The 22737-nt window shown below is 41.2% G+C and overlaps 2 protein-coding genes across 2 annotated transcripts; one reads left to right on the top strand and one right to left on the bottom strand.

Moving 5' to 3' along the window:
- The first annotated feature begins 2154 nt into the window (after positions 1–2154).
- Positions 2155–13117, top strand: LOC114134474 (netrin-4-like). The gene is made up of 11 exons (XM_028001102.1): positions 2155–2445; positions 2541–3100; positions 4903–5175; positions 5584–5710; positions 7509–7697; positions 8974–9181; positions 9329–9441; positions 9531–9599; positions 11033–11206; positions 11546–11684; positions 12425–13117. Exons 1-11 carry the CDS (start codon positions 2385–2387, stop codon positions 12624–12626), a joined length of 2115 nt encoding a protein of 704 aa, XP_027856903.1. The 5' UTR covers positions 2155–2384; the 3' UTR covers positions 12627–13117.
- An 823-nt stretch (positions 13118–13940) lies between these two features.
- LOC114134482 (methionine aminopeptidase 2-like) lies at positions 13941–22318 on the bottom strand. The gene is made up of 11 exons (XM_028001113.1): positions 22115–22318; positions 21325–21456; positions 21045–21107; positions 19922–20024; positions 19608–19769; positions 19332–19513; positions 18303–18397; positions 16893–16989; positions 16700–16803; positions 15132–15247; positions 13941–15032 (listed from the first exon to the last, which is right to left on the bottom strand). The coding sequence occupies exons 1-11, from the start codon at positions 22263–22265 to the stop codon at positions 14780–14782; spliced, it is 1458 nt and encodes a 485-aa protein (XP_027856914.1). The 5' UTR covers positions 22266–22318; the 3' UTR covers positions 13941–14779.
- Between the last annotated feature and the right edge of the window lie 419 nt (positions 22319–22737).

Raw genomic sequence — 22737 nt, 5'->3', positions numbered from 1 at the left:
GTCAGCTTCCCTAAATAATTGTGGCTGTTAGTCATATTCCACTCCATATTTTTTTCTTCTTGTTATGGATAAATGTTGGGAGTTTTGGAGAGCAAGAGGAAGTTGCTTGTAATGTGCAGAGCTTTCTTCCAGCCAAGGGAATACAACACAGATCAGCCAAAATCAGACATCCTTCCTGAGACAGTTTTCATCGTGATCTCTTGGAACTTGAAGGGGGAAAGAAAAAAAAAAGGAGGTCTGCTATGCGACAAATGATCTGGGAAAAAACTAAATGCACCATGTAAATCTAGAAACACTCCAAGATCAAGCCTGTTTCCTTTTGAAGCGTCGTTGTGACGAGAGCAGCAGAATCCCAGGAATGTCACGCTTTAGGGGGGAAAAAAAACAAACAAAAAAAAAAACCTATGAATGTTCACCACGTCGTCTTTTGACGACTGCGAGGCTATTTAACAAAACGGCTAGTTGTCACAGGCTGTGTATTCAAACTAAACATGTGCAGATTGTATTAATTATCTTGACAAAATCTTTCTGGACTCCGTCAGGTGATGTCACTTTGAAATCCATAACCGGGCCAGAAGGCATGCATGCAGCCGCATGATTAATGGGTCAAGGGTCGTGCTGCTCCCCAGGTCCAGGGCTGTTGTCTGTCTGAGGAGACAGACGAGGTGTGGTTAATAAATGCCAGGTAGTCCTAATGATACGTTTCAGGAATGTGGAGGCAATCTTCATGTCTCAGTTAATGTTTTATACCAGTAGCAGCTTTAAAGCTTCTCCTGACAGCATGTTGGTCACAGATGAATCTCGCTTTGTGCCGGAACGTTCTGTTCCACCTAATGCCACTGATTTGTTAAAATGAGAAAAAAGTGCCTCCCAAAGTCATAAACAACCCCTTGAACTTTTTCACAGCCACAAACCCACATGTGTTATATTTGGAAATCGTCCCGTATACATGTTCAGGTTGATGTGTTAATATTTCGCATGTTGGCCAGAGAATCTCATTTTTTCTGTTTTCACCATAAGGCTTGTAGAAAACTTGAGGTTCCCATAAAATCTTGAAAGGCATTCATGATTTTTTTTAAAAGAATTTTCCAGGTCTGGATGATTATAGAAAAAAGATTGAGCACTGAAGTATTTGATTTTCCAGATTTTTTCTTTTTACTGATTTAAATGTTATACTGCTCCTTTTTGAGATTTGACCCTTCTGTAATTTGGGTTTTAATTCATTGAATAAATGTGCTTTCATTTAAAAGAAAAAAATTTAAAGTTCAGATTCAAGTTGAACTGTCGACGTTTCTTGCGAAAATGCCAAAAAAAATAAATAAAACATACACAACAAGGCCATTAAATTCACAAACTGAATTTATGCGTGCAGAATGTTCTTTAGAGAAACTACATTTATTTTAGGATATTTCAAACCCTAACTGATAAGTGCAAAGGTTATGAAATAGACAATAGACCCTGTCTATTGTCTATTTCATAATAGACAATAACATCTAAATGCCAAAAAAGTACCGTAGTGAAATGGGCCAATATCACTCTGGAGAAAACAAAAGAAAGACAGTTTCAGCGTTGTGTGTTTTCATGATTTGATGGAGATCTGACTTCTGAGCAAGAAATTCAAGGTGAATACTTAGTCCATGTTGTTACAAAAATAACATTAAAACGACGTGAAAATGTGAGCGTGTAAAGGTTTAGAATAGGAGGATGTCTGTGTATTGGTGCAGCTCAAAGCTTTACTCTTCGTTTCAAAACCTGAATCCAACTCTATCCATGACCTGTCGACTGTGTTCCTTAGTCTCCATGATGCTGTTTTTTTCTAATATCTCTGACAAACCCATAAGACTTTCACAGCACAGCTGCGTTCATAGAGATAAAATTACTAAAATTACACACAGGTGGTCTCCAATTATTATTTAAGATACCTTTGAAGACACTTGGCTGCACTGCATTTTATAAAACATACATTTATTTTTAATAAAAAAAAGTATTTTTAGTGTGACAGAAAACGTTGAAGATTTATTATTTGCTTGGTTAGAGGAGCTATAGCTCTTATAGTCTTATTATAAGAGATATAGTGGGCGTGGTCTGAGGTGGGCGGAGCTAATGCCCTTCAGTGCCCAATGTCAATGAAACTTTCCACTGAGAATCCTGAATCCTGGAATGACGTGATATGAACCGCGGGGCTCTAAAACAATATCAGGATTAACAAGGGTTACATATCCCCGCACATAGATGTGATCTCACCTCTGCAAATATTTCGAAACTATTTCTTTAAATCAGGAAGAGGTAACTAATGTAACTAATGCGTGGTTTTCCTAAATCCAGCCTTTAAATGCTCTGCAGCGGATTATTTCACTGTTTGTGGAAGTTACCTTTCCTGCAGGATGAGACTGGGGACTCTATTAGCTTTTACTTTGACGTGCTCATCTTTCTCTCTGTCAGCCGGTGAGTTTCAGATTTTTTTTAACTTAAGTTGGAATAAACTCTTTACCCAGGATAAAATATTTGCTACTTTTTTTCCACCCACTTTCTCTTACCAGAACAATCTAAAGTGAAGAGCCCAGGTGGACACAGCCGCTGCCTTGACCGAGCCTGCAACCCCGGCATCGGTAACCTGGCTGCGGGCAGAGTGCTGCACACGCAGTCCGTCTGCGGCTCCAACTCGTCGGAGCGCTTTTGCTTCTTTAAACAGACCGCCGGGCCCCGCGGCAAGCCGTCCTGCTCCGCGGCTAAATGCGCCCGCTGCAACGCCGCCAAGCCCGCACAGGCGCACCCTGCCTCGGCTATGAGCGACTCCTCGTTCCGCCACCCGGACACCTGGTGGCAGTCTGCTGGGGGGCTGGAGGAGGAGGAGGCGCTCCGGCTCGACCTGGAGACCAAGTTTCTCTTCACTCATCTGATCCTGGTGTTCCGCTCCCCCCGCCCCGCTGCCATGCTGCTGGAACGCTCCCAGGACTTTGGACGCACATGGAGGACCCTCAGATATTTTGCCCAGGACTGTGAGAAGATGTTCGGCCTGGCTGAGGGTTTGCCTCTCGAGGAAGACGGGGCGACATGTACCTCTAAATACTCAGCAGCTTTCCCCTGCACCAGAGGAGAGGTGAGGGTCCCTTTAGCATGCAACAGCGGGCCAAAATAGAGCACAATAAAATACTGAAATTCTGCAGCTGATTTCGGTTATAGTCCTGAAACACAGAAAACAGGCAAGGGAGAAAAAAAAATGCCTAAAGCTAAACACTCATTGCTAGATGTTTTCTGTTGAAAGTTTCAGACACTTCTGTGTGAATATGAAGAGAAATGTGTGCATAGAGACAGGTATGGAGCGCCAAGTGTAAAATTTGAATGCAAAAAGATTAAATTCTTTGATATTTAGCCTACCTTTCTCACACTTAGCACTAAAATTTAAATGTATATATGGTCAATTATTACTTTAAGAAAAAAGATGTCCATTTTAAATGCCATGAAAGTGAGATAACTGGTAACAAACGCATGCCACACTTTCCAGCTTTTAATTAAATCTACATTACTCACTACTGTTTCTTCGTCTATCGCAGAAAATCCTAATAAAACATGTCCAAATGTGACAAAACGTAAGGTGATAAAAACTCTTTTGCAAGAAGCTGTCAATCCATATTAGCTTAGGGAATTTAGGAAGTAAAAGGTTCTGAGTTAAATGTACAGTGAGAGAAAATGGAAATCTTAAAGAGAAAGAAAAGTCATATCACAGGGATGCGAGTGTCCACCTGTCATCCTGACCCAGTAGCAGCAGACGCCGTCTGCTGCTCTCTGTTTATTGCCAGAATGTTGATTTTGAGTCCTTCCAGACGGGTTCCTCTCTCTAAAACCTCCTGCTGCTCAGACATGCACATGTATAAAGCCACGGTCCAGCTTTTTATTTCATTATTAAGGAGAACAGAGACCTGCAGAACCTTTCCAGGGGTTTGAGACACAAAAATGTCTGATTCACAAGCAGGCCACAGTTGGCAACAAATGGAAGAAATTACTTCTTCTTTCTTTTCTTTCTCTCTATTTTTTTCCCTCAGAAGAACTATTGAGCTCTTAGGGATTTGGTTCATAATCAGCTTGCTTTGTAATCTTTGCTTTGCAGCTTTTTGACAGGCAAGTTTGAAGTCACTGAACCTTTTTTTGTGTGTCTTAGCACATACCAAACCTATTATGTTTGCATTTGTCATTTTTTCTAATCAGCAGATTTGCCTGCTGTTTAATGGACCTTCTGTTAAATCTGTGGGAATAATTCCACTTCACTCATCGTGTCTACTGCGCGAAAGTCTTTTCTCTAACCCTCTTACTGTGTATGAGAAACATAAAAGTAATGCACTCAAATTCTGCAGAGAAAAAAAAGTGAAAGTAGTACACATAGGTTCATTGCACACTGACCGATGTACTTCATGTGTTTATTTTTGTTAATTGTGAAGATTATGGCTTAGAGTTGACAAAAATGCAAAGTCTAGTTTTTTTGGAAAATGAGTAATTTATGTAAAACCAGTAAAATAATATTTTCATACAGAAATGTGGACCTACTGAAAAGTCTATGATGCAGTCCTGGAAGGCAGCTGCAGTGACTTTGGTCTTATGAAAACACTGGACCAAAAACAGCAGATGACACGGCTCTGCCAATTGTCTTTGACTGTGAAAATGACTCACTAAACCTCAGACAACGTGAATTTTGTGCATCTCAACTCTTCAAACTCTTAGATGTTGACATATAAATCAAGTTGACCTTTATATATATATATATATATTTGTGGCTTATACAGTAATTTTCTGAGAAATTGCATTTTTCAATCACTGTAAGAGACACGAGTTTTGTTTTTGTCAAACTTATTTTATAGATCATTTTATAAGCCTGGTTTTCATCTTGCCCTGTCCTTTGCTCTTCAGGTAATCTACCGAGGCCTGTCCCCTTGGCGCTCGGTGGACCCCTACGGACTAGCTGCCCAGAACCAGCTCACTGTCACCAACCTCAGAGTTCGTCTCCTGCAGAGACAGCAGTGCCCGTGCCAGACCAAACATCCGGGAGCTGCCTCTCTCCCGACGGACCACTACGCTATCTATGATTTTGTTGTCAAAGGCAGCTGCCTTTGTAACGGACACGCTGACCACTGCGTGCCCGCCAGAGGCTATCAACCCGGCCCGGAAAAGGCCAGCAGTGTGGTGAGTTTCGATTTAGTGAAGACCGACTCTGACTCTCTTTATGTGCTGCCTGAGCTGAGAGATGAAGTGAAGACTTGACGTCAAGCTGTTGTTTTACCTACCATTACAGGGTCTTAACGATGTGGAAATCTCAATTATAGTATTGAGCCTAAGACTTTAACGACCTTTAATCTTGGGTGTTTCATTCTCTGCAGCCTACTGGTTTATTGGCAAGAAACTTAAAGGAGTTTAGATGTGCCACGCTGCCTTTTTACTCGGTGTAAATAAAGCTGGTGTGCAAATGTTGCAATGCTACAGCAGGAGGGCGGCGGCTCTAAACTCTAACACAAGGATTATTGAAGAAGGCGCACATGCAATCCGACTTCCAAATGTCTTAAAATCATTTCCTGTCTCTTGTCCGATTGGCAGGTCCATGGCAAATGCGTTTGCAGACATAACACGGCCGGCGACCACTGCGAGCGCTGTGCCCCTCTCTACAATGACCTGCCGTGGCAGGCGGCCAACGGCATCATGGGTACACCACATGAATGCCAGAGTGAGTGATGGGGCTAGAAAGTCGAAAGCAGATTGGGAGCATCTGCATGTTGACACATCCTGAAAATGAATTGGGTGTTGTAAATCACATGCGAGCTTTCAGCCTCTGATTGGGTCACAAATGTGTTCGTACCCCATGACCTTTGTTATGGTTTGTTGCATCAAAAGCCGTAAGCGTAAATGTGTTAGGTTAACACAAAATGCTAACAGAGTGCTGCGCATTTGTGAAGTGAAGCGAAAATTATTTCAAAAATATAAAATCTCGGGCGTGCCGTGGTGGTGTAGCGGTTAGCGCGACCCATATTTGGAGGCCTTGAGTCCTCGACGCGGCCGTCGCGGGTTCGACTCCCGGACCCGGCGACGTTTGCCGCATGTCTTCCCTCCTCTCCTTCCCCATTCCTGTCAGCCTACTTTTGTAAAAAGGGACACTAGAGCCCACAAAAAAATAAAATAAAATAAAATCTTTAAGGCGTGGTTTCCACATTTACAGACTAATTAATCAGTATTTGTCTTTTTTCCCCCTGCATTTACAATTAAATTCTACTAGAATTAGTCTTTCGGAATATTTTTCTACTGACTTCCCACTTTTACAGACTAGAATTATTGGTTTCTTCTCGGTAAATTTGCCCCTTTAAGGTTCTCCAACAGATTATCAATTAGATTTATATCTGGACTTTAACTAGGCCATTCTAGTACATGTCTTTATTGAAACAACTTCAGGTTTCCTATTTCGGGACATTTTGCTGCTTGAAGGATAACCTTTGACCCGATTTCAAGTCATTTGAAGCCTCTATCACAGCGATGTCAAAGTCATTTTTGTTTAGGGCCAAATCAAGATCAGGAAAGCTTTTAAAGGGCCGGTTGTTCCAGAATGTATTGATAAAACCTGTTCACAAACTCTTAAAATATAAATGAATTCTTAAAATTAAATAATATTATTAAAGATCTTTCCAGTCCCCCCAGGATTTTGTGATTTTTTTGCAATAAAAATCAAATTGCTTGTGGTAATAATTTGGAACAATTTGCAATATTTGCGACAGTAAATGCGACTTTTTATTACTCGCTGCATAGATCATGGACTGTAATTAAATTAAGGCTGTTTAGTACAAGTAAGAGTTTTTGACAATTTGAGAAAATTCTGCAATAAACTCCCAAGTATTAGCGCAAAAAAGTCGGGGATTTGTTGATTTTGCGTGAATTTCCACGATGACTCTAAAGAAACTGGAGGGACTGATTGATATAATCTGGCAGTAAACTGATAAAAATTGCATTGATGTGATTGATAACATAATATTTAAGCACACTTAATGTTTGTCTAGAATCTAGAGGGCCACATAAAAAGCTGTGGCGGGCTAGATTTGGCCCACGGGCCTTAGTTTGACACATGAGCCCTAACACGTTTCCTCCCAAAATGGCGTATTTAAGTCCGCCCAGATTCCCTGCCTCTGATGATAACGAGGCATGATGTCGACACTGCCATCTTTTTGATTTGTCAAGATCGTCACAAAACTTATTTGAAAAGATTTAGTTACAGTCAGCGTTACTTTATTTACAAGTTAGACTGATATGGTGCTCTGTTTCGCTGGCTTTTATTTTAGGGGTATCTGAGTAAATGGGGCCAAGCACAATAAAGTCAATTTCCGCTTCACAATGATGAATAGCTCTGTGTTTGTCAACTGCATAAAATGATAATAAAAGGCAGTGAGGTTGCATTTGACTGAGGCAAAAAGTGAAAGAAGTTTCTGATGCCAGTTGACCGCCGTGTTTTTGCTGACCTGTGCGTTTCCGATCGAACGCAGAATGCAAGTGCAACGACCATGCCAGGAGCTGCCACTTCAGTCGAGGACTGTGGCTAGCTACGGGACGGCGGAGAGGGGGCGTGTGCGACCACTGTCTCCACAACACAGAGGGCCGTCACTGTCAAAACTGCAAGAGGGGCTTCTACAGAGACCTGAGCCGTCCCAAAACCGCACCAGACTCCTGCAAACGTAAGAGCATTTGACGTGAACCTGTCCAGACTGGACCTTCCTGTGGCCTCGCACCATAAATGGACGGCAGCAGAAAAGCCTCATTAAGAGGCTGATTTCCCTGTTGGCCTCCAGATTAAAGTACGCTGATCTCCCCGATAGGAGCATGTGACAGGATGACCCCTTCCTTATCTTAAGCTGTAATATCCGTTGTCCCTCCTGAACCAACTGCGTCACCGCTTGGGAACGTGACTGTAACGTCCGACAGCAGAGGAATTTCTCATGGTCCATCTGGGCACATTTTTCCCATTCTTACTTTCACCGCCCCCTCCAAAGGAATGCTGCTGCATTTGTCTATTTTTGCCATTTTTGGAAAGAACATTTGTCACAAATTTGGGAGATTGGGACACAAGTGGAACAAGTAGACTTTGGATTTTCATGAAGCTTGTTTTCATTGCGTCCTTTGAAAACACGTTAATCATTCCTCCAGGTAGCTGCTGAAGCAGTCAGTGACTCACCTGCAGTAGACAAAAGTCAGAATGATCCCAGTTTGGAGAATCAAGGAGGAATCAGGCTAATCGCTTCTTGGTGCAGCATCCATTACTTTCCACTGTATCAAAACACTGAAACTCCAGTCTTTTCTAAGTGGACTTTCATTGTTTTCCCCACATTGCTAGTTTATAAAAAATGTCCCCACTACACAATAATTATGTTATCATGCTAATCGGTCATTCTTGCACGAATGCTGCGCTGGGAAAACCACCTTTTCCAAAACTAAACATTTTACTATGTAGCTTATTATAAATGTTACAAACTATCTGTTTCAGAGTTACATAAAACAATAAATAAATTTAAAAAAAAACATTGTAGATGATCCAACTAAAGTCATATTTCTAATCCGGAGCTATCGATGATGTAATTGATTCTAAAAGGTATTTTGTATTTTCTCAGGTTGTCTTTGCTATCAAAGCTCCACATGGTAACTCTATATTCAAATGTATTGATATCTATTAGTGCTTTCATTGAACAAATAGTGACGAAAATAGTAAAACTATCAATCCTGACGATGTGGACAGTTTTGTTGGGTTTTGCACATCATTAATTGGAACTCATCGTGACGGTGATAAATCAAAAGTCTCATCATAAGAAATTTATCACGATGAGTGAGAAACAATACGATAAATGCCCAGCCCTCCTCCCCTACTATGACGTAATTCTCATTGTACTCTGTGCCAGAGTTGCAAACATTTCAGACGTATTAACATGCACTTGTCTTCTGTACTTGTCTGCTTCACAGCCTGCTCCTGCCACCCTGTTGGCTCGGTCCTCTCAGCTGGTGGCACCATCTGTGGCCCCAGCACCGGGGAATGCGCTTGTAAGCCTGGTGTGGGAGGCCCCCACTGTGACAAGTGCATAATGGGATACTGGGGGCTTCACGAATATGGCTGCCGTCCATGTGACTGCACGGGAGACTGCGACCCCTACACCGGCGACTGCGTATCTGGGTGAGAGCCTAAACGTATTCGTATTAATCAGCGTAAATAAATCAAGATAGGGCAATACATACTGTGAAGGGAGATTTTTGTGTTTTGTTTTTTCTGTATTAACGCTGAATAGTGTTGCGTCTAATTGACTTTACCTCTGCTGTGCAGCGTAGGTGCTGAGGTCCTCTATGCAGCTGCTGGAAACCCAGGAAACGGCAGCAACGATAGTGAGACAGCACTATCAAGAGCAAAGGAGCTTTTCTCTGCACTGCACCACTCTGGTGAGGAACTAGTCACCTGTTTCCATCCAGAAATCTGTTGAAGAAAGTACCATTTAATATGCATCATGCTATGTTATTTTGTGCTGCAGAGAAATGTGAATGCCTTGAAGGTACCCTGGGCAGCCCTAAATGGTTCTGCGTAGCTAAGTTTGACTATGGTAAGCAGAAATCTTTAATTATTCAGAGCTGTGTAAGACAGCCATTACACAGAGGGCAGGCAACCATATAATTCAGATGTAATTAAAAACCTGCAGAAAAAGATGAGGTGTTGCATGTTGGCAGTGTTGATATTATTAAAGTAAATGCACATGGATAAAAAAAAGAAGCATAAACCTTGGATGCCTAAGCTGTTTTATTAATATTTATATATTTTTTTTCAATGAAATGCTCTGGTGTAAAAAAAAAAAAAAAAAGTTTGTCTTTGTAGCCAAATCTCACTGAAAATAAATTAGATTATTATTAAAAACCCCGTTTATTTTAGGAACCTTATCACCAAGTGAAATACATGAAGTAGATAAATTTTTTTAGAGTGAATACACATCAGACCGATAAGAAAGCTTTTACAAAAAACAACAACAAAAAAAACCGTGGGCATAATGAAAAGTATGTTTCATTGTCAGATTAAAAGTACTTTTAATCTGACAAATGAGGCTCATTGGACTGTATATTCTAATTTATTGAAGATGACTGTATTTAGGAAACTGGGGGGAAAAAAGTTGTTTTCCAGACACAAAAGAACTGAAACAGGACAATGTGAGATAATTATTTGCTGCTTAATGAAACTCAGGGAAGTTTGAAGTGAACTCTGACCCACAGTACCGGTACAGTGACATCATTTCACTCTGACGTGTTGTTTGTGAGCATAAGGTTTATCAGACAGGAAAATTAGTTGTTTCATTGTGGTTTTTACTTTCAAGTGACCTAAAATATCTGACGGCATCCCAAAACGACTCAACCCAAAAGAAAGAATCCAGATGTTGTTTATCATAGAAGTCTGTATGAATGAAATTAGTCTCAACTAAAAATAACTGACTGTATAAGAAAACCTCCCACCCAGCAAAAATACCGATATGTTTCACAGGCAGATATCAGCAGGACTTTAGAATAGAATTCGACTTTATTGTCATTGCACTGTCACAAGTACAAGCAACAAGATGTAGTTTGCATCTATCCAGAAGTGCTCTACGAGATATAAATATTTATTTACAGATGTACAAGACTATGTATGTATGGACTATAAGGGGTTATAGCAAGAGATATAGATATTGTGTATAAATATAAATATGGGAGCTATATGCACAGATTATACAGATTATACAGAATATACAAGAATGTTAGGGAATGGATTATAGATAAATAATGGCAGCTAAAATTTACAGGTTGTATGTGTGTGTGAAGAAAACAGTCCGTGATGTGTGTGTGTGTGTGTGAGTATAATCCATGTGTTATTGTTGTATGAGAGGATAGGGGAGTACAGTCCTTATAGTTTATGTTTTATGTCAGGAGGCGTTCAAAAGCGTGACAGCTGTGGGAAAGAAGCTTTAATAAAGTTTCCAACAGATTCTTTAAAAATCTACTGTTTGTGTTGCAGTTCTGGTGGTGAAGGTGATGTCCGCTCATGATAAAGGCTCCCATGCCGAGGTGGAGGCGAAGATTAAAAAGGTTCTACAGCAGAACCCGCAGATGAAGATCCAGCACGGAAACGTCACACTGTTTCCCGAGTCTTGGACTGTCCGAGGCTGTACGTGTCCCATCCTCAATCCAGGTTAGCTTCGGCGTCTACGTCCATTCAGCATCGTCACGAATGCCATAATAACTCGGAGCCTTTTAAGGATTTATTTGAACCTTTGGCACAGACCCAGTTTTTAGTCATGGCCCAGACATTTTCCAACCGGAATAAGGTCAAAGAAATATATAGTATTATATATAAAATAGTTGTAATGTTTAAGAAAACACCAAGGAGAAGAAGGAAAGCTCAAGCTGGAGCAGTAGTTGTTTAACACTTGTTTCTTTTAAAGATGGCTTCTCTCTACTGGTGCTCATTTGTATCGTTTTTTGTATCTGGATAATTGATCGTTTCCTACATTTTTGTCCTCCTCCCTAGGAGATGAATACGTAGTGGCTGGCCATAAGAACTGGAAAACTGGCTGGCTCATGGTGAACACCAGGAGTTTTGTTAAACCATGGAAGTCGAGCCTGGGACACAAACTCCTTCACGTTATCAGAAAAGACTGTGGGCGCAGGTAAAACGCTGCCCAGATCAACAAGCAGACGGTTTGTTGATCCATCTGAATGTTGGACCAAAATCTGGTCCAACAATCTTCAGAGAGACTGTTTTGTTTGGATGCTGAAGTGAATGACTCTTATCTCCTCTACTGAGGAGTTTATAGGACAGAAAAAGACTTATGATCTTTTTTTTACAGATTGTTTTTAAACTACACACAGAGTTATATTGTGTCTCCTTGCCAAAATCTGCAAAAAGTTTTTATTGTCCTGTCCCCGGTTATTTTATTGATAAGTACTTGAACATTTTCAAAGTCACAGTTTTTACAATATAATTGTTTTATCTCAGATATGAATAAATTATGACAAGCTGACATTAACGTGTGTGTGACTCCTTGGTAGAAAAACCTCTTTGCTCTACAATATCTCCAAAAAAGATGTAATTTTTTTTGGCCTAACTCATCTTTTGGTAGCACCTTTTTGTTTTATTGTTGCCAGTCACTTTCTTCAAAAAACGACTAAAAAACGGCCAATACATTAGGAAGGTGACAATATGCTAATTTAGCCTTTCATCCAGTTCAGTTGAACACAGATTCTTCGGCCAACCAATTACTTATTATCAGGATGTTCTCTCTCTCTCTCTCTCTCTCTCTGTCTCTTATGAAAGATCCTCTTCCGTCTGAGAGCACAGTTTGATCATAAGCCCATATTTGTGTCTGTAGACGTCCGCTCAACATGTCTTTTTCTGGCTGTGCTTCAGAACCAGAGTAAACAGGACATTTTTGGACGTTTTCGCCCAGTTAGGAATAGATCTGATGTTCTGTCTCCAAGGAGAGCAACAAACAGCCTACAGAGATGCAAAGAATTCCTCAGAAATTAAGTCATCAGCCATTAACCCTGAAGACGTCCACACACAAAACAAACAGGGTAAATGTTCTTTTATAGTAAGATATTATCATTAAAGAGTGCGTTTATTCCAAGTAAGTCTCTTTTTGTTCTGTTCCATAATCTACCTTTTTATTTGTTTGTTCATGATTGTGAAGGATGGATATCCAGAATATGTTTACGTCATGTGTTGCTGATTAAGCCGTGTGTGTTTATCGCCCTCTTTTGGTTAGGAGATAACAAAACAGTCTTGACTTCTTTATATGGCATTTTAGTGAACTCTAAGAACACAAAGTAAAAAATGCAACCAAGAGGAAGAAGAATCACTTAACAGTTAGGTGTGTAATAAGAAATCCTTTTATACATTTTTTCCGGTTGCAGCTTCTGTTGTGTCAAACACGTAAAACAAATTTATTAGAATAGAAATGGGTATACACGCATTAAATAAATACGTTGGCCTACATTTATATAAATCATCATCATTTTACAACATCTGTTTTAATTTATTTGTATGTTTTGACGGTTAATTATTGCATTGTGGATTTAATAAACTATTTAAACTTGTAAATGATTGATACAATTTTTCATTTATTATAGATATTTGTTACAATTTCAGTAACTACAACATATATAAACGTTTAATTGACAAATTATTTTTACGCTGGATTGTGGGACTCTAGGTCCTTGATTCTTTTAAGTGGTTAAATGTAGACTAAAAATGTTTAAATTCAGTGTTTGATCACTAAGCAGTTCAATTTCAGCCAATTCTACCAAATATTTTTGGTCAGCCGCCCTTCAAAAGTCCTTGGAAAAACTGAGTTAGAAATCAGTTGACTACAATAATTATTTTATCCCCAATTCAAACAGGACAGAGAATTTGGTGAGGAAACTGTAGCAGTAAAAGGTTTCTTAAAGTAATGACTTACTACTGCATGTGATATCTTTTGCCACATTTCTTTTAATGGATTTTTTTTTTTATCTGAACAGCCATCAGTGCAGCATAGTGATATGAATGCAGAGTTTTATAATATCCACAAAACCAAAATGTAGGCATAGTCACTAGTTCCAGATTTATAACAATTTATTTTATTTTTTTAGAAAAAAAATGCATCAAATGAAAACAAAGCAGCAGAATACTATAATATAAATATTTTATAGCAGTTTTTTTCCCCCTCAAGATGTCCTAACATGACAATAAAGCTGAATGTGTTTTCTGGACAGCTGCTTATCTAATCAATGTTTCTTTTCTTTATTTTTTTGGTTGCATAAAGTAGTTTTGCATATCTTCTAAAAACAGCACCTTTAACTAAGCCTGCAATGCTACATTCATTAAAGATACACCCATTTTTTTTCTGCTGGCTTGATCCTTAAAAGAAAACCAAAAGTAAGCACTCTTTGTAATACGAGGTTTTTGCTTTGCTACAATTGCAGTGTGATACAGAAGATCCACTTGAACTTTTTCACATTATCGCCACAGACTTTAAATCTACTTATTGGGATTCTATGTGATAGACCAACACAAGGCAAGCTGAAGAAAAAATTATGCCTGGCTTTAAAAAAAATTATTTTTCTCTAAAATAAAAAAGGATTGTGGCATACATTTGTATTTGTCCTTTTTTACTCTTAAACCACAAAATAAAGTTAAGTGCAAATGTTTTTCCAAAATGCTGCATAAAGTTCTGTCCAATTTAATACCAGAAACAAAGGAGTGGCAAGAACAAGCTGTGAGACTGAGTATGTAAAGCCCTTCCATCAGAGAGGTACCTTTGGAGGAGCTGCAGAGATCAATAGGTCATGTGGGAAAATATGTTGATAGGCCGATTATTAGTTGAACACCAGCAGTACAATTACCCTAAACGTACAGCCAGAGCTGCAATTTTGATCAATGCTTATCCCCCAAGCTGGAATGGTCAGATTATTGTTTAATCGTGGCCAGGCTTCAAATTGCATATTCACAGACGTTATCCATCCAGTCTGACTGAGCTTGAGCTGTTCTGCAAAGCAAAATGGGCAAAAATGTTACTCTGTAGTCGTGCAAAGCCAGTAGAGCCACAACTTGGAGCTGCAGTTGCCTCAAAAAGATTTAGCTACGAATAGTTTGCGAGACGCTGTACCTAAAGGGTCCGGAGCTGCGTAAAGTTAGGGCAGAGAGATATTGCATAACTGCTGTCAGTCTGGAGGCGCTCGGTGTAGCTCAGCTGCCATGTTCCTCGGGTTTCGCCTGAGGGTCTTAATAGTCGTCTCCTCGGCTCACTACCTCCTTGCAGGTGGGCCTGAGCAGGATGGTGTGCTCGTACTGGGCAGTGTAGCTGCCCTTGATGTCGCACAGAGGCGGGTAGGGGTCTATAATGCCGAGGTCGCACAGGTTCTTCAGCGCCATCAGGTACTTGCTCTCGCCCAGGCGGTCCAGCCAGCGGCGGCAGAAAGCCAGCGTGCCGAAGTTCTCGTTGATCACGTTCAGCAGGTGTTTAGCCCTCGGTAGTCTGAAAAACAATTGAAAGTGTTGGCTTTAGCATTTAAAACCACAGATAAAATACTGAAAAAAGTTAACCATGTGAGAAGGATAAACGCAAAAGTCGAACCTTATCGGCACATGTCCAACGTTGAAGTTCTTCATGTAGTGCGAGCACTCCATGTCGTCGTGGACGGCGCCTCTTCCAGTGCTGCCGAACGTCTCAATGGCGTAGGCTTCACCTTCCTGAAAGGCAGCGAAAGAGGCACTCATTACCCTGCTGACATGATGTGAAAAATTGCCATGTAAACGTAAAAAATTTAAAAAAACAAAAATTGGCAGGAACAAGAGGACGCAGGCATCGCAGCAAAAACGGGGGGCTGAATGACAGAGTGAATTTGACTAAAACCTCCAGTTGTCAGAGCTGCTGATTTATTCACTTGAGGTGTAATAAGGATGGCAGAGACCCCCGGGCTTTGATTGGCTGCGTCTCGCTGACATTTTGTGCCTCTATCATCCTGGGGTTGATGTCGGAGTCCCCCCGTGGTATTAGCTGATAACGCCGCGCCGCCCTCTGTCGCTGCACCGATAATCAGTCAAAGTGCTCGCAGCCCCGCGGCACGCCCAGCTGCTACTCCACTCTCTGATCACAAAAGCGGGGGTAATGGCCCCGTTACACCGATACACTTCAGCTAAAAATACAATGTGCAAAAGGTGCCACATCAGCAGCCGACCTCCCCCCTTCACCCCCTTTTCCCAATCCTCTCCTCCTGCAGCCTTCAGGTAAAAAGCTCGACGCAGCAACTTGCCAATTAAAAATGCTTGCTTCTGTCCAAATGCAGCTGTTTACTGCAGCTGTGTTTAGAGGAGGCTCGGTTTCTTTGTGTGGCAGAACCTGGCCTGTGGATTTTCGGCGATGGGCCGACGCAACGCGGCGCACGATTGGTGAGCTGGGAGGAAATTTATCCTTAAAAGAAAAGAATCTGTTGAAATAAAAAACTCTGAAGAGTTTTAATGCTTTTTAGAATCACCTTTTGCAACAATTACAGTGGCAAATCTTGTGAGTCCATTCGTACTGCACATGTGGAGAGTTAATTTTTTTCCCCAGTACCCCAGTTTTATCTCTTCCTGTTTTAAAAAGTTGAATAAATAAGTAATACTAAGATTAAATTCTGCATAGGGCTCTACTTAGTCCTCATGACGTTAGCTGCACTTAAGTTTATTCAAGGATTTCACAGTAACCTTTTGTAAAATAGCCAAAAATCCATGTATTGTTTTTCTTCCCCTTTTCCCCCAATGGATTAGATTTCAACATTTAAATAAAGAACTCCATAAATGTGATATGAACAGAAACTTTTTTTTCTGATGCTGGTATTTATTGGCATATAGCAGGTTAAATGTTGCAGTTTTCAACGAGACTGAATCCTTTGGCCAGCCGTTCGATTAGAGATGTAAGATTAAAGTGCTGATGATGAGTGCGACTACAGAGCAACAAAGTGGAACGCCTCCCCACACCTTGTTGTAGCCCAGCCAGCTGAATCTTCATCCAATTACACTTAAGAATTAAAAAGGTTTATTTATAAGATCAAACAGCCAAGAAGTGCCTCATTTCAGCAGCAGCAGCAGCAGCGTTTGGCTTCTTATGCGGCAGAGTTTAGGAACAAACACTTTTGCCAACGACTTAATTTGAGTGCAAACCTCCATCCTGGTCGCCTCGCCACCTTTTACGATGGGAACTGTCTTCCCTGAGTGTATCCTGTACTGTCCAATCGAATGGCCGTTCAGGTTTCTGACTGGCTTCACTGCGAAGGAAACAAAAAAAGCTTTCACTCATGCGTTCGCAACAGAGACTGACCGGGTCAGAGGATGCAAGGCACGAGCCTCCTTTCACCTTGATACGTTTTTCCATCTATCTCGACTTCGTAAGACTCCATGACTTCCTGGATGGTCTCGCCGACGTCGCACAGGCGCACGTCGATTCCTGCACACTGGGAGAGATCCGGTACTCTGGGTCAGCGGATATGTGCGTGAAATATATTTACTCTTAAAACTGAAGGGTTTGCTTCATTTTAACCTCACCTAACAAGTAGAGATTTTACTTGAAGATAATAATTTTGGGTTTGCATAGCCATAATAAAATAATTTAGAATAGCTTCTCCTGTTGGATTTAAAAGCTGATTTGATACTTTTGAAAATGCCACCCTTATCAAGAGAAACTCTTAAATGTTTCAGTTCTTAGCTCTGAAATAGTCGGTTGGCATAAAATGTTTACGATTTCAATGAGAGCAAGAACGAAGCGACATTGTCTAGGCCTAATGCTCGACGCAGTATCCGTTACACTGAGCGGTCTTCTCTATGAGAAATCCCTTTGGAGTAAAAATGGAAACCTGAAACTTGATAGTCAAGTAAACTCGAGCAAGTGTCAAAAATGAAACCTGTCCTTTCCGAAAACCAACCAGGAGACAATAACATGCATTCTTCTGTCGCCTCTCACTTGGATCGCTGCAGTGCTGTCCTCCTACTTAAAAGTACGGCTTCCACTGCTCCCCTAACTGCGATAAAACACAGTCGATTGATTTTTAACTGGAAGCCCTCACCAACTTTGGCTTCCTGTTAAAAAAAATCTTCGTGTTTGTCTCAATAACTTTGCTCCATTTGTCCCTCTGATCTGCTGCACCGATATGAAGCGTCTCGTTCCAACAGGACCAAGTGGACCAGATGCTTTAAATGTTCCCAAAGACGTATAAGCTGAGACGTAACGATATGTGACTACATGAATTGGTCCTCTAATGCTGTGCAGCACTGTGGCCAGCTTTATTACTGCTTAAAGTGCTTTACAAATAAAGTGGCATAATGTGATAGGGGATTAAGGTAATAAAGGTCCCTTTTATTTAAGTTTCTTCCAAACAATAATTACTTTTAAGGAGTAATTTGTACAAATGTCCCAACGCTACCTTCTGTTCACATACAGAAGGACATGTCCCATTTACCCCCTGTGAATTACGGCGTTTGCTTACAGAGCATTTTTCCGTTACATTTGCTCATATTTACCCAGCGACGTTTTTTTTTTCTCTCTCTCTGAATCAGCCTTTTGAAGCAGGTTCTCAAGAGCACCGTGGCATTAGGGTAGAGGTGAAATCGCAAACAAGCTCTGTTTAGTTAAGTAAGATGGTTTCCGTAAATATGCCTGGAAGGCAGGAAATGTAGACTCTCATGAATCTAAGTTATTGTATCTGAATTGTGTATCTTATTATAAAAGAAAGATTTTTAAAAACGTGTGGGGGAGAAAAAACGGTGTTACCCTGATGCCGGTGTTTGTCGCATCGCTCACAGCCTCCAGCAGCCTGTCGTACTTTGGATTGAAAGTGACGGTGAATGCGCAGTCTATTATTCGACCTGAAAGATGAAACGATTTAAATTCTCATTCTCACATCGCATGAAATGATCACTTTTCTAAACATATGCTATTCTTTTCCTATTTTGCCCTCCGTGTAGATTAGAATTTGTGGAGTGGGAAGAAAAATGAGCATAATTACACTTAAAAAAAATAAAATAAAATAACGTAAATAAAAAGCTAAAAAGTGTGGCATGACTTCAGTCAATATCTTACAGAACCTATCTGACCTTTCACCTTTCTCTGTAATTGTTTCGGAGTGTGTCTCATTTTTTCCCATTTTGCTTTGCTAAATACCTCTGTTAGAATGGAGAGCCTATGTCGCAGAGTCTTGATTTATTTTAGGTCTGGACTTTGACTAGACCCTTTCAACACATGAATAAGGTTTTTATCCAAGCCATGTGACTCTGGCTTTATGTCTAAGATGATTATCCAGCTGAAAGGTGAACCTCCACCTGCTTCGAAGCCTTTTGCAGCCTCTGACGTTCAGCTCTTCACTCAACAGTGGATTTCCCGTAGCCTCTTTCTAACAATATTTACTTTTAAGGCGTAATTCGTAAAAATGTCCCCGCACTACCTTCTGTTCACATATAGAAGGACATGGTTTATTTACTCCCTGTGAATTATGTTTGCTTTCAACAGATTGATTAATTGAGGGACATTACAGTAAAATGGGTTCATTACAAATCCATGTCAAACTTTTAACATTTTTCGTGTAAAAACTTAAAAGTTCATCATTTTCCTGCCATCTTGCAACAATATACTTGATGTATCAATTAAAATGTGGTGGCAGTGTCACAAAATGCTTCGGGTACAAACAACTAAAAGTGTAGTTATACACAAAAGCTGTTTCTTACTGGGGTAAAACACTGAAACCATTTCCCTTCTCTCACTAAGTGTGAAACACGCTGGCGTGGCTGGGAAAAGAGCACCTACCATTGATGTGTGTACCAAAGTCGATCTTGCAGACGTCGTCGTAGCGCAGCACGGTCGGGTCTCCGGCGTTGGGGGTGTAGTGGGCAGCGCAGTGGTTGATGGAGCAGCCCGTTGGAAACGCCAGGCCGGCACTCAGCCCGTTCTCCTTGATGAGCCTCCTGGAGCAATCCTCCAGCTTCTCGCTGCCACCAACAGAAAGCAGCAAAGACGAACGGTGAAGGACGAAGAACACGAGGGGGCGAATCGTTGAAGAAAGCTTTGCGGCTCGTTTCTAACCAGATGTCGATCATGGTCATCCCCGGTTTTATCCAGCTCCTGACGTAGGAGCGCACCTGTCGGTGGGCCTCGGCCGCCTGCCTGAAGTCGCTCCACATCTCCTCGTTGGCTCGGTCCATCGCCCGCTTCTCCTCGCTGGTGGTCCGCCACGCGGCGCTGCGCCTAGACGGGTTTGTGGCACTTATTATTTGCTGTCAAAGAGAAAAAGACACACTTTGGCAGATAGACGTATTCAAGGTTTATGTGGGGACCTAAATAAAATAAAAAAATTAGGCACTGCAGGAGACTTCTGGCCGAGTGTGGAGGTCACACACCCGTCTTTCGATGGGGGGTATTCACACTCCTCTCCCTTTGGAAAGTCCCCGTTGGGATAGAGCTCACAAATAGGTACTGAGGGAGGGTCAGTCTGTCCCTTCGCTGTGGCCCAGATAGAGGAAAGTAGAAACGCAGGAAAGAAGAGGGATACAGGGCAGGAAAACAAGTTAATGAACACTGATATTTACACTTCAGAACACAAATCCTGCTGTCCTGCTATTAAGGAAGGCTTCTGTTGTCTCTTATATTGCTTATTGTTGTTGCATGCATGCTAAACACACTTTTTGTAACTTTAATTGGGATTTGGTGGGATGTACCAACCTGTAGCAGTGTAAAATCATGGAGAAAGGAAGGTAACCTGTGGTTTTCAACATTTATTTATTTATTTTTTTGCTAAATAATTTTCTTAAGGGTTTGTTGTGTGTCAGTATTCAGCGCCCTGAGCAGAACCGCCTTTCTCTCTGATTTATGGTTCGCCTCTGACATACTGTATTTTGCTCCTCTAGATACTTAAATGTTTCCCAATTCTTCTTTGCAAACAAACTTAACCCCAGATAGGAAACAGAGCTCTGTAAGCATCATTTTTCAAGTTCTTGCCACAGATTCTCAATTCGGCTTAGGTCTGGACTTTAACTGGGCCGTTCTATGAGCATGGCTTCATTTTAAGCTTGCTGAGGTTTGATGGAAGGTGACCCTTCACCCCAGTCTTTAACTGTTTTCCAGCCTTTTTTTCCCCTGTTTATTTCCATCTATCTTGACCAACTTCCCTGCCCCTGCATTCCCACAGCACAATGCTGCCACCGCCATGTTAAAAGCTTTGAAAGAACTTCATTTTATTTGCCAGTATCAGAGTAAAGAGGGCTGATTAAGCTTTCTATATTTATATTTACTGAGAATGTTGCCAACCACACATCATTTCCCTTCCACCTTCACAGTTGTACACTATTATGTTATTGGACTGTAATACAAACTAAAGCTTCAAAAAACAAAACAAAAAACTACATTAAAAAAATGAACTTGTCGCATGTTAAAATGCGGATAAGTTTTGAGTGTTTGAGTCAGTTTGTCGACCGGTTGGTTGTCGACTGATTCGTTTTGTAGCACCAACCTCAAGCGCCTTACCTCCTTTCTTCTTCTTCTTCTTCCTCTTCTTTTTGACAGCTGAGTTTTCCCCTTCATCGCCATCTGTTGAAGGAACCATTAGTTTGCGACGCAACTATTAAAGCGAAGAAATATTATTGATGAACCCCCCCTCCCCTACTCCATGCAAGCACATTTCCCGGGGCGTCCGCACGCTGCAGACGAGGGCGGCCGAGTCTCGCAGTGGCACTTTTACTACACTTTGAGCTCCAGCAGCACCACTGCTGCTGGTGAGGATGACTGTGGGAGATGAAGGCGATACCTTCCTCTGCATCCTCAGGCCTCTCCTTCTCCTCCAAGGTTTGCTGCTCCAGCTGCGCTGCCACTTCGCCGACACCTCCGGCTTCTCCAGAGTTTCCCTCAGCTTCGTTTGTCCCTGCTGCAAAGTCACATACTGTTGTGCATCCATGTGCACCCACCCACACACACACACACACACACACATAGAGTTGATTATTTGTGGTTCATTCCAAGAAAGTGTATCCGCCATGCTCTGAACTTGGCAGAGCTTGTGAATAATTCCTTCACTACACCTTAGTCTTTATCCTCAAGGGCATATGTATCTTGCAGCATTATGACATTAAGTGCTGTGGTATAAACACGGCTTATAATGCAGCAAAAGCCCCTCAACCTTTCTCTTTTTCTTTTTTTTGTTAAAGATATTTTGCCTCATTCTTATAAATAAGTAGCCATAATGCGGTGACTTCTTTTCTTTTCTTTCTTGCATAATTTTTCCTGCAGTGAACTGTTGCTGCTCCCATTAAATGAAATGAAACTAAATTAATATGAGATCCCCTCATTTTGTACTTGCAGGACAACTTTGAATCATTTTCTGAAAATCACTCTTTTTTTTCCCCAAAACTGTGTTTGCAGCCTAAAAGAATAAAAAAAAAAGAAAAACTCCCTCTGACAGGTTGGAAACTCTCCTGTGTTTTACGCTCTTTTACTACACCGAGCCAGAGAGAAATAAAGAAGGGGGGAACATTTAGGCGCTGCAACCCTCCCAACCCGCAACCCGCAACCCCCAAGATTACCAAAGTGATGCGCCTCACCTGGCCCGCTCGTCCGGCTCCTCTTCTTCTTTCTTCTCTTTCTCTTCACTGCCTCGCTGGCGTCCGCGTCCTCTCTTTCTTCGTCGTTCAAGTCGTCGTCCCCATTGAGAAGTTGAGGCTCCACTTTGCGCTGTGGCTCCGGCTCCGCCATGATCGACGACCGAGAGAGGCGAAGTGACGCATAGTAAGGCTGCTGGGAGCCTCCAAGTGGTCGAAGCCGATAAAACAAAACAAAACAAAAAAAAAAGTCAGCGGACTGTAATGACTTATTAACGACAGTTTCACCTGGTGAGAATAGAGGGAGGAGATGCGTCTTTGTAGCTACCAATAAAAAAATTTCGTGTTTTTTTGTTTGTTGTTGCTTTTTTAGGCTTTTACAAAACAATTATTTGGGTCAAAACTGCAACCAGAGCCGGCCACAGACATAAGTGAACCACGCTGCTATTTCAGAGCTGTTTCTTCCATCAGCGGTACCTGGGCCAGACTTGCCTTAAAGGGGTAATAACCCACTGCAAATATATATTTATATTATATTTTACTCAAATATTATTTTTTTCAATGAATGTGTGTTTGGGGGAAAAAATGCTTTTTTCAAATTAGGTGAGAAAAGGAGGTGCATTAAT

Source organism: Xiphophorus couchianus, chromosome 2, assembly GCF_001444195.1.
Source record: "Xiphophorus couchianus chromosome 2, X_couchianus-1.0, whole genome shotgun sequence".
NCBI lineage: Eukaryota > Metazoa > Chordata > Actinopteri > Cyprinodontiformes > Poeciliidae > Xiphophorus > Xiphophorus couchianus.
This window is presented reverse-complemented; position numbering and strand designations above follow the sequence as displayed.